Source organism: Narcine bancroftii, chromosome 3 (genome assembly GCF_036971445.1).
Source record: "Narcine bancroftii isolate sNarBan1 chromosome 3, sNarBan1.hap1, whole genome shotgun sequence".
NCBI classification, from domain to species: Eukaryota; Metazoa; Chordata; class Chondrichthyes; order Torpediniformes; family Narcinidae; genus Narcine; species Narcine bancroftii.
Genome location: NC_091471.1, coordinates 205592273 through 205605777, shown reverse-complemented (window position 1 = coordinate 205605777; position 13505 = coordinate 205592273). Strand labels below are relative to the sequence as shown.

Here is a 13505-nt window from a genome sequence, read left to right as displayed (position 1 = left end):
GTATCCATTATGTAATAGGAACATAAGAACATAGGAAGTAGGAACAGGAGTAGGCCAAAAATGGCCCATCGAGCCTGCTCCGCCATTCAATACGATCATGGCTGATCTAATTTATGACCTAACTCCACCTACCTGCCTTCTCCCCATATCCCCTAATTCCTCTATCATGTAAAAATTTATCTAACTGAATTTTAAATATGTTTAATGAGGCAGCCTCAACCACTTCCCTGGTTAGAGAATTCCAAACATTCACTACTCTCTGGGAAAAACTATTTTTCCTCATCTCTGTCCTAAATCTACTCCCCCGAATCTTGAGACTGTGTCCTCTCGTTTTAGTTTCCCCGGCCAGCTCAAAAAACCTTCCTACATCTATCCTATCCATACCCTTCATAATCCTATATGTTTCTATAAGATCTCCTCTCATTCTTCTGAACTCGAGCAAATACAATCCCAGACGATTTAATCTTTCATTATCAGTCAACCCCTTCATCCCATGGATCAACCTAGTAAACCTCCTCTGGACCGTTTCCAAAGCCAGTATATCCTTCCTCAAATATGGAGACCAGAACTGGATACAGTGCTCCAGGTGCGGTCTCACCAGTACCTTATACAGTTGCAACATTACCTCCCTACTCCTGAATTCAATTCCTCTAGCGATGAAGTCCAACATTCCATTTGCCTTCTTAATAACCTGCTGCACCTGCAACCTAACTTTTTGCGATTCATGCACAAGCACTCCCAAGGCCCTCTGCACAACAGCATGCTGTAGTTTTTCACCCTTTAAATAATATTCAGCTCTTTTATTTTTCTTGCCAAAATGGATAACCTCACACTTACTAACATTGTACTCCATCTGCCAGACCTTTGCCCACTCATCCAGCTTAACTATATCCCTCTGCAGACTCTCCACATCCTCATTACAATTTGCTCTTCCACTCAATTTGGTGTCATCCACAAACTTGGCTACACCACATTTTGTTCCCTCCTCCAAGTCATCAATGTAAATGATGAACAGTTGTGGACCTAACACTGACCCCTGTGGCACCCCACTTACCACTCTCTGCCAACCTGAAAAACTCCCATTTATCCCAACTCTCTCCCTCCTGTCAGACAACCAATTTTCAATCCAGGCCAATATACTTTCCCAGACTCCACTTTCCTGTAACTTACTGATAAGTCTCTTGTGCGGCACCTTATCAAACGCTTTCTGGAAATCCAAATATACAACATCAACCTGTTCCCCTCTATCCATCGCACCCATTATATCCTCAAAGAATCCTAACAAGTTTGTCAAACAAGATCTTCCCTTTCTAAAACCATGCTGTGTCTGCCTGACTGAACCCTTGCGTTCCAAAAGTTTCACTATTTCATCTTTAATGACGGCTTCAAGCATTTTTCCAACTACAGACGTCAAGCTAATTGGCCGATAATTTCCAGTCTTCTGCCTACATCCCTTTTTAAAAAGTGGCGTGACATTTGCTGTCTTCCAGTCTGCCGGGACCTGCCCAGAATCCAAGGAATTTTGGTATATGACCACCAATGTTCATAAATAATTTCCTTTGTTCCTTTAATTTGCTTTGGAATCAGTTTCACTTCAGAGACACGTACCACCAGTTGATTAAACTGCTTATCAGTCATATGTTTTTATTTTGTAACTGGAGAAAGCTGAACCAGCCATGAAAAGATTTAAGTTCTTGGAAGTCACTATCTCAGAGGATCTTTCCTGGGCCCGACACACTCATGGCATTGTGAAGAAAGCATGTCAGTGCTCTACTTCCTCAGCAGTTTGTGGATGTTTGTTATGCATCGGAAACGCTGGCAAATTTCAAAAGGGTATGGTGAAAAGTGTGTTGACTGGCTGAATCACAGTCTAATATGGGGACACCAATACCTCTGGGCATAAAGCCCTGCAGAAGGTAGTGAACACAGCCCAGGACATCGCAGGCAAAACCCTCTTCACTATGGAGAACATTCACAGGGAACCTTACCGTCAGAGAACAGCAATAATCATCAAGGATCTGCATCACCCAACACACGCTCCATTCTCGCTGCTACCATCAGCCCCTTTCACATTGGCAAACCACTAAATTGGCGGGTGAATGAACTGTTTTGAAATACTGGTAGGGATGTTCACACTGAACCAAGAAAATCCTGTTCTGTGCACCCTTTCACATTACCTATCCAGTAACGGTGACATCCTGAGTGATGCATCGAGCAGTGGCAGACCTGCCCTCCCAGGATTCTGTGTGGCAGAGAAACCCCTCCGTGAGTGCTCAGTGCATATAGCTCTTACATTATGCCAAGGCGCACTGGGGCACAGGGACTTTAAAGGAAAAGGTGGTTAGTTCCTTGGCTGAGTGCACTCTCTCTCTCTCTCTCTCTCTCTCTCTCTCTCTATCTATCTATCTCTCCCCCTCCCATGCCACCCTTTCTCTCTCCCCATCTTTCTCTCTGTTCCTTCTGTCTCTCATAGATCTGTCCTAGATTGTTATATGTGTACCCACTTCGTTTTGTGTGTGTGCGTGCACATGTATTTCATCCCCTTTGTGACTTTCCCACGCTTGCTATAAACTGTGTGCCTGTATGTGTGATATCCCTGTTACCAATTTCCCATACCTGTAAGTTTTAACAGGGGAGGGCTCAATTTCAGTGCTTGCCATAGGCATTTCCCACACACTCACACCCCACCCTTCCACCATCAGTCTGTTCAATGATAAGCTCAATCAGGGACTCATTTAAGGACTCTCTGTATTACACAGTCAGTTTGTATACTTAAGTACATTGTGTACAGTTTTTTTTTCACTAGCAATAAGTGGTAATTCTGTCTCGCCCACAGGAAAAAAAATTTCAGGCTTGTTGGTGAAGTCATGTATTTACTCTGACAATAAATCTGAAAAGTACAAGTCACTACCAGGAAAGAGGATGGCCATATCAGCCAAATTTATCTTCACTATACTGTTATTCTAGAAGTTTGATCAGAGTGATCTCCTTTTCTTAAATATGACAAGAATTATGTTTGCTCTCTCTCTAAAAATAAGATTTGATAATAGTTAAGCATTAAATAGAAGACAATAGCCCTTTTTAAATTGCAGCATCTGGGTCACCCTCCTGGGACCTGGGTGCAATTGCTGGGGCAAAGGTGTTAGAAGTACCTTTTAAATTGAAGGGGGATCCTGCCCCCGCAGTAACTCAACATGCATTCACCGGAAGTACTGCTGGATGTTCAGATGCTGGCTGTTTGATGACGCATGCAAGCGCTAATAATAAGCAGGTTGGCCATTTTCATTTTCGAATTGCCTGTGGACGAGACCTAGGTAAATTTAACAGTGTTCCCTGACTATCTCTGAAGTAGATCAGGACCTAGTTAAGTTCTGACGAGGTTAACCTGGTTGGACCCTTTCCAACTGCCGCACAAATGGGGCACTAACCATGTAAATTGCCCAATTAACCACATTTTACACGACAGTTTGAAAGGATCTAATAGCTCTATGTGATTACAGTACTCCTGTATAATTTTTCTCATCACCCAAAGAGTTTCCGTGTTCGGTGTATTTCTGTAGGTAACTGGCTGATCGTTTACTAGGCTACACTTTCCTGTGGTTCTTTTCCAATTGTTTTCAGGTCCTCTGTACATGTTCCAAGATATTTTTTGCTATTGGCAAAGAAAATGTGATGATTTTGCTAAAATAGGTGGAGGTATAAAATAATAAAGCTGATAATACTTGAGTTTTTATAATTTCTCTAGGCCTTGTTAGTCCACTTCAACAACAGGAAGTGACCAAAAATGTTCAAGACTCTAAATAATCCACCCTTGGGTCATTACAAGTGATGCAGGGTTATAGTTGCAGAATAATAGCAGGATGGTATGGATAGCTAAGTTGTTTACACAATGCTGTTACAGTACCAGAGTGCAGGGTTCAAATCCGTAAGGAGTTTGTACATTCTCCCTGTGTTTGTGCATGTTTTCTCCAGGTGCTACGGTATCCTCCCACCCTTCGAAGCGTACCGGGTAATAGGTTAATTGGATGTAATTGGGCAGTATAGGCCCGTGGGCCAAAAGGGCCTGTTACCATAAATCCAATTTGTAATGGTCGAATTGGCAGTGGCCAGTGCATTGCAGTTACCTGGAAATCTGAAATCTGACTCTCACTTGGGCATTGCACACTGGATTATGGAAATGCAAAGCTGTGTTCCCCCAGAGAAAATTACCTATAACTTAAGGGAAAAATATAAAAATTTGGCAACCATATTTAAATTTCATAGGAACACAGTTATAGTGTGGATCTTCATATCTCGCCACCCTGCTTTCCCCGTCTATCCTTCTACTGAGGGAGGAGTGGGTGGGGTCCATTCCAACCTAATCAAGTTAAGGCAAGGAAAATGTAACAGCCTATGTGCGGGCTGTCGAGCCATGACAAATGTGAGTGTGGAGGGAGGGGGATAAATGGCTCGGACTGCATGGCGAATTTTGTTTATAATGGATAACTGTAATTTGTGATTGATTACTGGAAATTATTTGAGTTTAAGTTTGAAAATTTATAAACAAAATAGTCAAAAAAAGGGCATGTTACTATGCTGTGTGTCTAAATTTAAATTTCAAACTAAAACCTTTTGTGCTTTATTAGGCTTGTCTCAAAAGTTCATTGAAGAAAATACTGCAGTAAGAAAAGTACAGTGGCAGAAGATTACTTAATTGTGCCATGTTTGGGAAGACTGAGGAACTCCAGAGTTCAAGGAGTCAGGGAGTCACACAGCACGGGCACAGGCCCTTTACCCCTCCATGTCCATATTGACAATGGAGCACCTGTCCATAACAATCCCTCCTTCTCGTTCTTGGCCCACATCCTTCAATATCTTGCTGATTCAAGTGCTTCTCATGATACTTTTAAAAGCTATGAAAGTTTCTGCCTCCATCACCCCCTCTGACAGTGCATTCAAAATTCCAACCACATTCAGGTGAAAACAATTCTTCTTCATATCCTCTCAAAATTTTCTTGTCTCTTACCTTAAACCAATCCCCTTTGAATTAATAGAGCTTTCTGGTCTTCCTTCAAAACTTAAAGACTCCATCTAAGGTAGCATCCTGGTCAATCTCCCCTGCACGCTGTCCAATGATATCACATCCTTTCAATGCTATGGCAAATCAGAATTATATACAGTACTCCACATGTGGTCTTAACAGTATTTTATAGTCATAGCTTCCCTATTCTTATTTTATATATATGTTTGCTAATGAAGCCATCCTGTAAACCTTCTTCAATATTTATCTCTCCGGCATATCACTTTCTATATTCTTAGACGTGCACCGATTCCCCCCTCTAACTATAATATTTCCTAGAGCCCATTCATTGTTTATGTCCTAGCCTTATTTGCCTTCCTAGAAAGCATCACCTCAATGGTCTGCCTATTTTACTATATCACCACCACCAATTTTTGTGTCATCTGTAAACATACCAATTATATTTCTTACACTTGCATCCAAATAAGCATTAAGGGTTTCAGCAATAATTTCTGTGTTAACAGACTTTCAAACACCAGAATATCACTTCACTATCATCATCTGTTTCCCATTTCCACATGAATTTTAGATCCAAATTGCCTTGAACTCTTACCTTTTGGATCAATCTCTATATGGAGTATTGTCAAAGGCATTACTGAACCCCATATCAACAACATCAACTGCCCTGCCTTTGGAAAAAGAATCCAAAACCATACTGACAATTTTCGATCGATCCTTCGTTTTGCAAGTGCCAGATAATGCTGTTCCTCAGATTGTTTTTTCCAATAACTTCCATCCCACTGATGTCAGATTCTCAGTCTTGTCATTGCCTGACACTTAACTGCCTATCCTTGAACAAATTTCCTCTATGGCCAATGAAGATCTAACAATCTCTCCCAGACTCCCAACAATCTCCTTCCTAATTCATAACTGCCTGGCATCTATCCTATCTTGTGGAGATTTATCCATGCTCTAGGCCTCTAATAATTCCTCCTTTAGTGGTAACTGGTTCAGTTTTTTGAAGCACTGGCTTGAATTCTCCATCTTATCAGAGTTAATCTTCCAGTGTATTGAGTGGCCCTTCTAAGAAATACACTCTTGTAAACATGAATATAACTTATTTTGACTTCCATTTGGTACAATTGGGAGCATGTCACTTATTTGAACCTTCTCTTGGTGAGTGATCTCACTTCACAAGCTTCAGTTTGTCTGCCACATCTTTCTGTTCTATTTGCCGATGTGATGGATATCAGCTAGCATAATTTTGTTTGAACATATTAATATGGATATTAAGTTACAAACATTGAAAATGAAATATTTTCACTCATTTTGGAAATTGCTCATATTTTATCCAGATATCAAGGGCATTTGTGAAACAGCCAGTGAAACATTTATAATGTTGGATGTTCAGAATTTGATACTGACAGGAAGACAATTTGACATTCACTTTTACTTCTGGACTGTTTTTGTTTTGTTATGTGGGAATAAACATGCATTGTCAAATGAAGTGTCTGGTAAAAGTAAAGATTTTGCAAATTATTAATGTCATTCCTGTGGCTCTGGACAAAATACAATTGGTTTTGGAGAAAATACACTTGGAAACTTTGAAAAAAGATCTGATGCAAAATCATGGATGCTATTAATCTACTGATGTAAACTTTCACTGTTTTTGAGAAAGATAGAGAAATTTGTACTTATAAATTGGATGCCGGCTGTAAATTTTATTCTATGGGATGCCATGATTATTTACATTTTTGTAATACTGCTATATATTTGAACAATGTTCAGGGTTAGACATATACAGGATTTCATATCAGGCACCTGCCCACATTTTGTTCATATCTTGATGAAGGGCACTTTGCTACTTAAAATACACTGTTTGACCTGCTGATTTTTTCCAGCACTGTGTTTGTAATTCAGTTACGATGTCTGCAGACTTCCACATTTTACATTTGTAATACACACCCTGTTTCACTCCATTTGGCATTGGTGAGTTTTAGTGAAATGACTGCAGTGCAGTGGGTGCAAAAACATCGAAAGTAAACTGGGAGCCTTAAGAATTATGAAGTTGAACTGCTTTGAAAGTTTTATTTAATACTGCACAATGTGTTAAAATCTAAAATAAGTGTTGACAGGTGTTAAACCATAAAATTTGCGGATGCTGTGATTGTAATTTAATACACAAAAGTGCAGGAGAAACTCAGGTCACACAGCTTTTTTCTCTTGTGCCCTCCCTCCCATATCTTCCTATTACCTCCTGCTTGCGGGCTTGTGCTCTCCCCCCTGCACCTCCTCCCACTATTTTATTCATACATCTGTCTGCTTTTTGTACATACCTTGTTGAAAGGCTCAGGCCTGAAACATTGCTTATAACCATATAACCATTTACAGAGCAGAAACAGGCCATGTCGGCCTTTGAAGTCCTCACCGGTTCACTAGAACAATTCCACTAGCTCAAACCTCCCACTCACCGTCAATAACCCTCCAACCCCCTCACCTCCATGTTCACATCCAACCTTCTCTTAAGTGACAGAAGGGACCCTACTGCAACTATCTCATTCGGAAGATCATTCCATTCTGCCACCACTCACTGAGTGAAAAAGCCACCTGTAATATTTTTCCTAAAGTGTTGCCCGCTTACCCTTAACTCATGGCCTCTTGTTCCAACCTCCCCTGCCCTCAGGGGAAAGAGTCTGTTTATGTCCAGTCTATTCCTTTCATAATTTTAAATACCTCTATCAAGTCCCCTCTCAGTCGTCTACATTCCAATGAATAAAGTCCCAGTCTCCTTAATCTCTCCCTGTAATCCAGATGCTGTAAGCCAGGCAACATCCTTGTAAACTTTCTCTGCACCTTCTTCACCTTATCTATATCCTTTCTATAATTTGGAGACCAGAACTGAGCACAGTACTCCAAACATGGCCTCACCAATGCTTTAAACAGCTGCAGCATCACCTTCCAGCTCCTATACTCTATACTATGATTTATGAAGGCCAGCATACCATATGCCTTTTTAACTACCCTGTCTACATGGGAATCCACCTTCAGTGAACTCTGTACCATAGCCCCCAGGTCTCTTTGCTCCTCTGCATGCCTCAATGCCCTCCCCTTAACTGTATATGTCCTATTCTGGTTATTTTTACCAAAATGCAACACCTCACACTTGTCTACATTGAATTCCATCTGTCACACTTGTCTACATTGAATTCCATCTGCCATCTTTCAGCCCACTCTTCCAAACAAAGCAAATCCTTCCGTAATCCAATGAAATCTACCTCACTATCCACCACTCCCCTTATTTTTGTATCATCCACATATTTGCTTAGCCAATTAACCACACCTTCCTCTAAAGCACACATGTCAAACTCTGGCCCACGGGCCAAATTTGGCCCGCGATATAATTATATTTGGCCCACAAGATCATTTCAAAAATGTATTAGAGGTGGCCCGCTGGCCGCCGCGCCAGTATAGCGCATGCACAGTAATACAACGAATGCCAGAATGCATTGGCGTCAGCCCGCTAATCGCCCCCACCTCCTCTGTTTACGTTGCAGGGTCTCACCGTGGACTCTGGTTTTGGGGCCTGGCCGGTGTCAGGGGAAGCCAAGGCCGCTTCCCAGCGCCCGGAACCGGAGGCCTCGGGCTTGACCTCGCCAGGACCGTTGCCCACTCCCCCTCCCTGCCAGAGGCCGACCCGCGACTCACGGTGACGGGGCCGCTGATCCCCCGAGATGCCGCCCTGCAGCGAGAGCCGATGCCCCCGCACTGTCGTTGTCCAACCCGATCGCCCGCAAACCCCGCCCTCCCGCACACAGGCCTGAGTAAGTATTATGAACTTTAACCTCAGGATAAAACGATCTTCCAATAGGTTCATGTCACAGTGATAAATATATTCCTGGTTAAAAATGGTCCTGCTCCTGGATACAAGCTCATTAGGCATAAAACTTGAAAAGTGTGTAAATCAAAGGATATCTGTACCAATGGAAAAAGGGCATGGCAAATAAAATAAGAAAAAATTTAACATTACATATGTTGAAAGAAGAGAAAACATGCAGATGTTGTTGAAAATTTTCAATAAATATTTAGTTTGGCCCTCGACTTAGTCCAAGTTTTTAATTTTGGCCCTCCGTGAATTTGAGTTTGACACCCCTGCTCTAAAGCATTAATATAAATGATAAACCACAAGGGACCCAGCACCAATCCCTGAGGCATCCCGCTTGTCATAGGCTTCCAACCTGACATACAGTTGTCCACCATGACTCTCTGCTGTCTATCTCCCAGCCACCTCTGAACGCATGTCACAATCTCTCTATTAATTCCTAGTGACCGAACCTTCCTTATTAACCTTCCATGCGGAACTTATCAAAAGCCTTACTAAAATTCAAATAGACACATCAATTGCTCTACCTTCATCCACCTTTTTTGTCACTTCCTCAAAAAACTCAACAAGGTTTGTCAAACATGACTTTCCTTTTACAAAACCATGCTGGGTGCCCTTAATCAATCCCTGCCTATCCAGATATGCGTGTATACTATCTTGAAGAATACCCTCCATAACCTTCCCCACCACTGAAGTCAAATTTACTGGCCAATAATTACTTGGGCTACACCTACTGCCTTTTTTGAACAATGGAACAACATTTGCAACCCTCCAATCCTGTGGTACCACCCCCTCCTCCAGTGATCTTTGAAAAATCACTGTCACTGCTCCCGCTATTTGTTCCCTGACCTCCCTTAAAGTCCTGGGGAAAATCCCATCAGGACCAGGAGACTTATCCACCTAAGAAGCTCCAAAACTCTCACTTTACTAATCCTTATCTAAGCCCTTTGCCTCTCTTATCTCGTATAGCCCAATGTCCCTTTCCCTCGTGAATACGGACAAGAAAAAATTGTTCAATATTTCTCCCATCTCATACGGTTCCTGACATAGTTCACCGGTCCCATCATCCAGTGGACCTATTCTATCCTTAACCCTCCTTTTACTGTTCACATATCTGTAAAAACCCTTAGGATTCACCTTCGCCTTATTAGCTATGGATACCTCATACCTTCTTTTTGCCTTTCTATTTTCCCTCTTAAGGTTCTTCCTGCAATCTAAGTAACGGCCATACATCTCTTCACCCCTTGTTTTTTTTAATATTTGGTATAGGCCTCACTCTTGTCCCGAACCAAATTCTTAATTTCTCCAGAAAACCACAGCTATCTCGAATCTTTAATCTTCCCCTTTCAGCCTGACTGGAACATAAAGATGCTGTACTCTCTAAATCTCACCCCTTAATGCCCCCCAAATTTCCTCTACATCCTTTCCGGCAAAAAGATCAGCCCACACAACTCTCTACAAATCCCTTCTCATTTCTCCAAATCTGGCCTTCCCCCACTCAAAGACCTTCAACCTCGGACCCGACCTATCCCTTTCCATCATTAAGCTAAAACTAATGAATCCATGATCACTGGATCCGAAGTTCTCTCCAACGCTTATCTCCGTCACCTGCCCCATTGCATTCCTAAACAACTGATCTAACACTCTTCCCCCTCTAGTTGGCGTCTCAACATATTGCTGCAAAAAAGCAATCCTGTACACAATGCATAAATACTAAGTCATCCTGCCCTTTTACTGACTGTGTTTCCCAATCTATATTTGAAAAATTGAAATCCCCAACAAACACCACCTATTTCTACTGCACTCTCACCTATTTCCTTGCATATTTGCTCTTCTAGTTCCCTTTCCCCATTTGGAGGCCTATAATATACCCTCATAATAGTAAGCTCACCCTTCTTATTTTTCAGGTATACCCACACTGCTTCCCTCGACAAGCCCTCTAGTCTATCTTGCCTCAGCACTGCTGTAATATCCTCCCTGACAAGTAATGCCACAACTTCCCCTCTTAATCCACCAACTTTGACACATCTAAAGCAGCAAAATCCTGGAACATTCAAGTGCCAGTCACAACCTTCCTTCAACCACGTCTCACTAATGGCCACAACATCATAATGCCACATGTCAATCCACACCTTTAGCTCATCCAGCTTCCTTACTGCATTAAACTAAATACATCTCAGGGATATTCTACATCCTACCTTCTGCATATCCTCCTCTCTACCATTCTCACAATTGTCACTTCAACATCTTTTTACTACTTCCTGCTTTTCCTCCCTCAAATTATTTAAACTTGTCTCTTTCCTTAGCCTACAAACCCTCACCTTGCTGTCCTGCCTAACTTGAAACCCTGTCCCCAATCATACTAGTTTAAACCCCCCCCCCGACAGCCCTAGAAAATGCCCCCACCAGGAGACTGGTCCCTCTGGGATTAAGATGTAACCCATCATTACGGTACAGGTCCCATCTTCCCCAAAAAAGGTCCCAGTGGTCCAAGAACTTGAAACCCTGTCTCTTACTCCACCCCTTTAGCTACGTGTTTAACCTCCACCTAATTATATTTCTGCTCTCACTGTCACGTGGCACAGGAAGCAATCCAGAGATTACCCCCTTAGTGGTCCTCCTTTTAAGCTCCCTACCCAACTCCCTATACCCATTCTGCAGGACCACTTCCTCCTTCCTTCCAACGTCATTGGTACCAACATCTACCACAACCTCAGGCTCCTTACCCACCCTTTTTAGGATGTTCTGAATGTGCATAGTCACATCCCGGACCCTGGCACCAGGGAGGCAAACCACCATCCGGTTTTCCTTATCGCGTCAACAAAAACCTCTGTCTGTCCCCCTAACCATTGAATCCCCAATGACTATCGCCCTTTTCCTTTCATCCCTACCTTTCTGGATCACAGAGGTTGACACCACACCTCTGCCCACCATAGTCTGACTATCCCCCTCCACAGTACTCAAGGTGGAGTACCGATTTCTGAGGATTTCAGACTCGGATGCTTCCACATGAATCTGACCCCTCCCTTTCCTCCTCCTAACGGTAACCCACTGCCCCTCCTTCCGTGGCCCCTGTATGACCACCTGCCTGTAGCTCTTGTCTACAATAGCCTCATTCTCCCTAACCAGAGTGAGGTCATCGAGCTGCAGCTCAAGTTCCTTGACCCGGTCCTTCAGGCCAAACTCCCTGTCCGTGATAGCCTCATTGTCCCTAACCAGAGTGAGGTCATCAAACTGCCGCTCAAGTTCCCTGACCCGGCCCTTCAGGCCACACTCCCTGTCCGTGATGGCCTCATTGTCCCTAACCAGAGTGAGGTCATCAAACTGCCGCTCAAGTTCCCTGACCCGGCCCTTCAGGCCACACTCCCTGTCCATGATGGCCTCACTCTCCCTAACCAGAGAGAGGTCATCGAGGTGCAGCTCAAGTTCCCTGACCCGGCCCTTCAGGCCACACTCCCTGTCCGTGATGGCCTCATTCTCCCTAACCAGAGAGAGGTCATCGAGCTGCAGCTCAAGTTGCTTGACTCGGTCCCTTAGACGCTGCAGCTCAGCCCACTTTGTGCTTATGTATCTTTATCTTTGCCACTTAAGGACGCTGCTTGACCTGCTGAGTTTCTCGAGCACTTGGGCGTATTAAGTACTGATTGTGACTCCTTATGATCTGGTATGGTTTTATATTATAATAAACTTGGCCTGTTTGTATGAGCCCTTTGATCTGCAAGTCTACCAACAAAAGAAGTTCATAGCACCTTTCTAAGCTTTGGAAGTGTCATCTTTTTCAGCTCCCCAATTAGCCTGGATCGAAGCTGCTCTTCGGTGACTACAGCGCCTTTGAAGGTCTGTTTGGTTTGTGCGGATGAGGCATCAGGATGTCACTACGGTGTCCTTACCTGCGGCAGTTGCAAAGTTTTCTTCAAAAGAGCTGTGGAAGGTAATAACCTCTTTTATAACCTGATTTTTTCTAGTTAACCTCATGAGATGCTGCTCTCAGTTTTCCCTGTCTATCTAATTATCTCTCAGTACCTGGTGAATAGTACAATACTGCAATTAATACACAATTAAATAAGTTGCTGTGACTTCCCGTAAAGCTGGCCGAATGCTCTCTGCTATGGGGGACATAAGGATTAATTTTACACAAAAAAGCAATTTGGTTTTAATCTTGTTTGATTTGTCTCTGCTGCAAATTTCTCTTTGTCCCTTTAAAGTGTCGCCCAAGGGGCTCAGTTCTTCGTATGATGTTGCACATTCCTTGGAGGCCTTTATCCATTTCACTTATTCGATTATCTTACCCGGCAGCTTTGATGTTTTGAGTCCATGCATTTAACTAACAAGATAGAAAATCTTCCCTTGCCTTGTAATTGTAAAGATTTTTTTCCCATCACACGTGCATATTGTACAGATGTTTCCTCCCCATTTATCCAAGGAATGAATCAGAGAAATTAGTTCTGTGCAAACAGTGTTGAGGTAATGTGTAGGCCTTTCCTCAGTGCCATTAAGACTTCCATTAATTTTTTTTGACGATAAGACAAAATTTAGATTCCTAATAATTCCTTTCAACCTCAGTGGTGAAAATGGCTCAGTATATCTCTTGATTTCTGCTCTTAGAGAAGACACAATGTTGAGACC

At 42.7% G+C, this 13505-nt stretch overlaps 1 protein-coding gene across 5 annotated transcripts in view; it reads left to right on the top strand.

Annotated features, from left to right (window-relative positions):
* Positions 1 to 13505, top strand: part of nr3c2 (nuclear receptor subfamily 3, group C, member 2) — a 435445-nt gene that overhangs the window by 295654 nt on the left and 126286 nt on the right. For 4 of the 5 annotated variants that reach the window (XM_069926407.1, XM_069926406.1, XM_069926405.1 and 1 more), the window contains exon 3: positions 12662 to 12810. In XM_069926407.1, coding sequence (XP_069782508.1) covers positions 12662 to 12810 — 149 coding nt within the window. Of the gene's footprint in view, positions 1 to 2952; positions 3272 to 12661; positions 12811 to 13505 lie in introns of those variants that run through there. The other variant, XM_069926409.1, reaches the window with a different exon arrangement.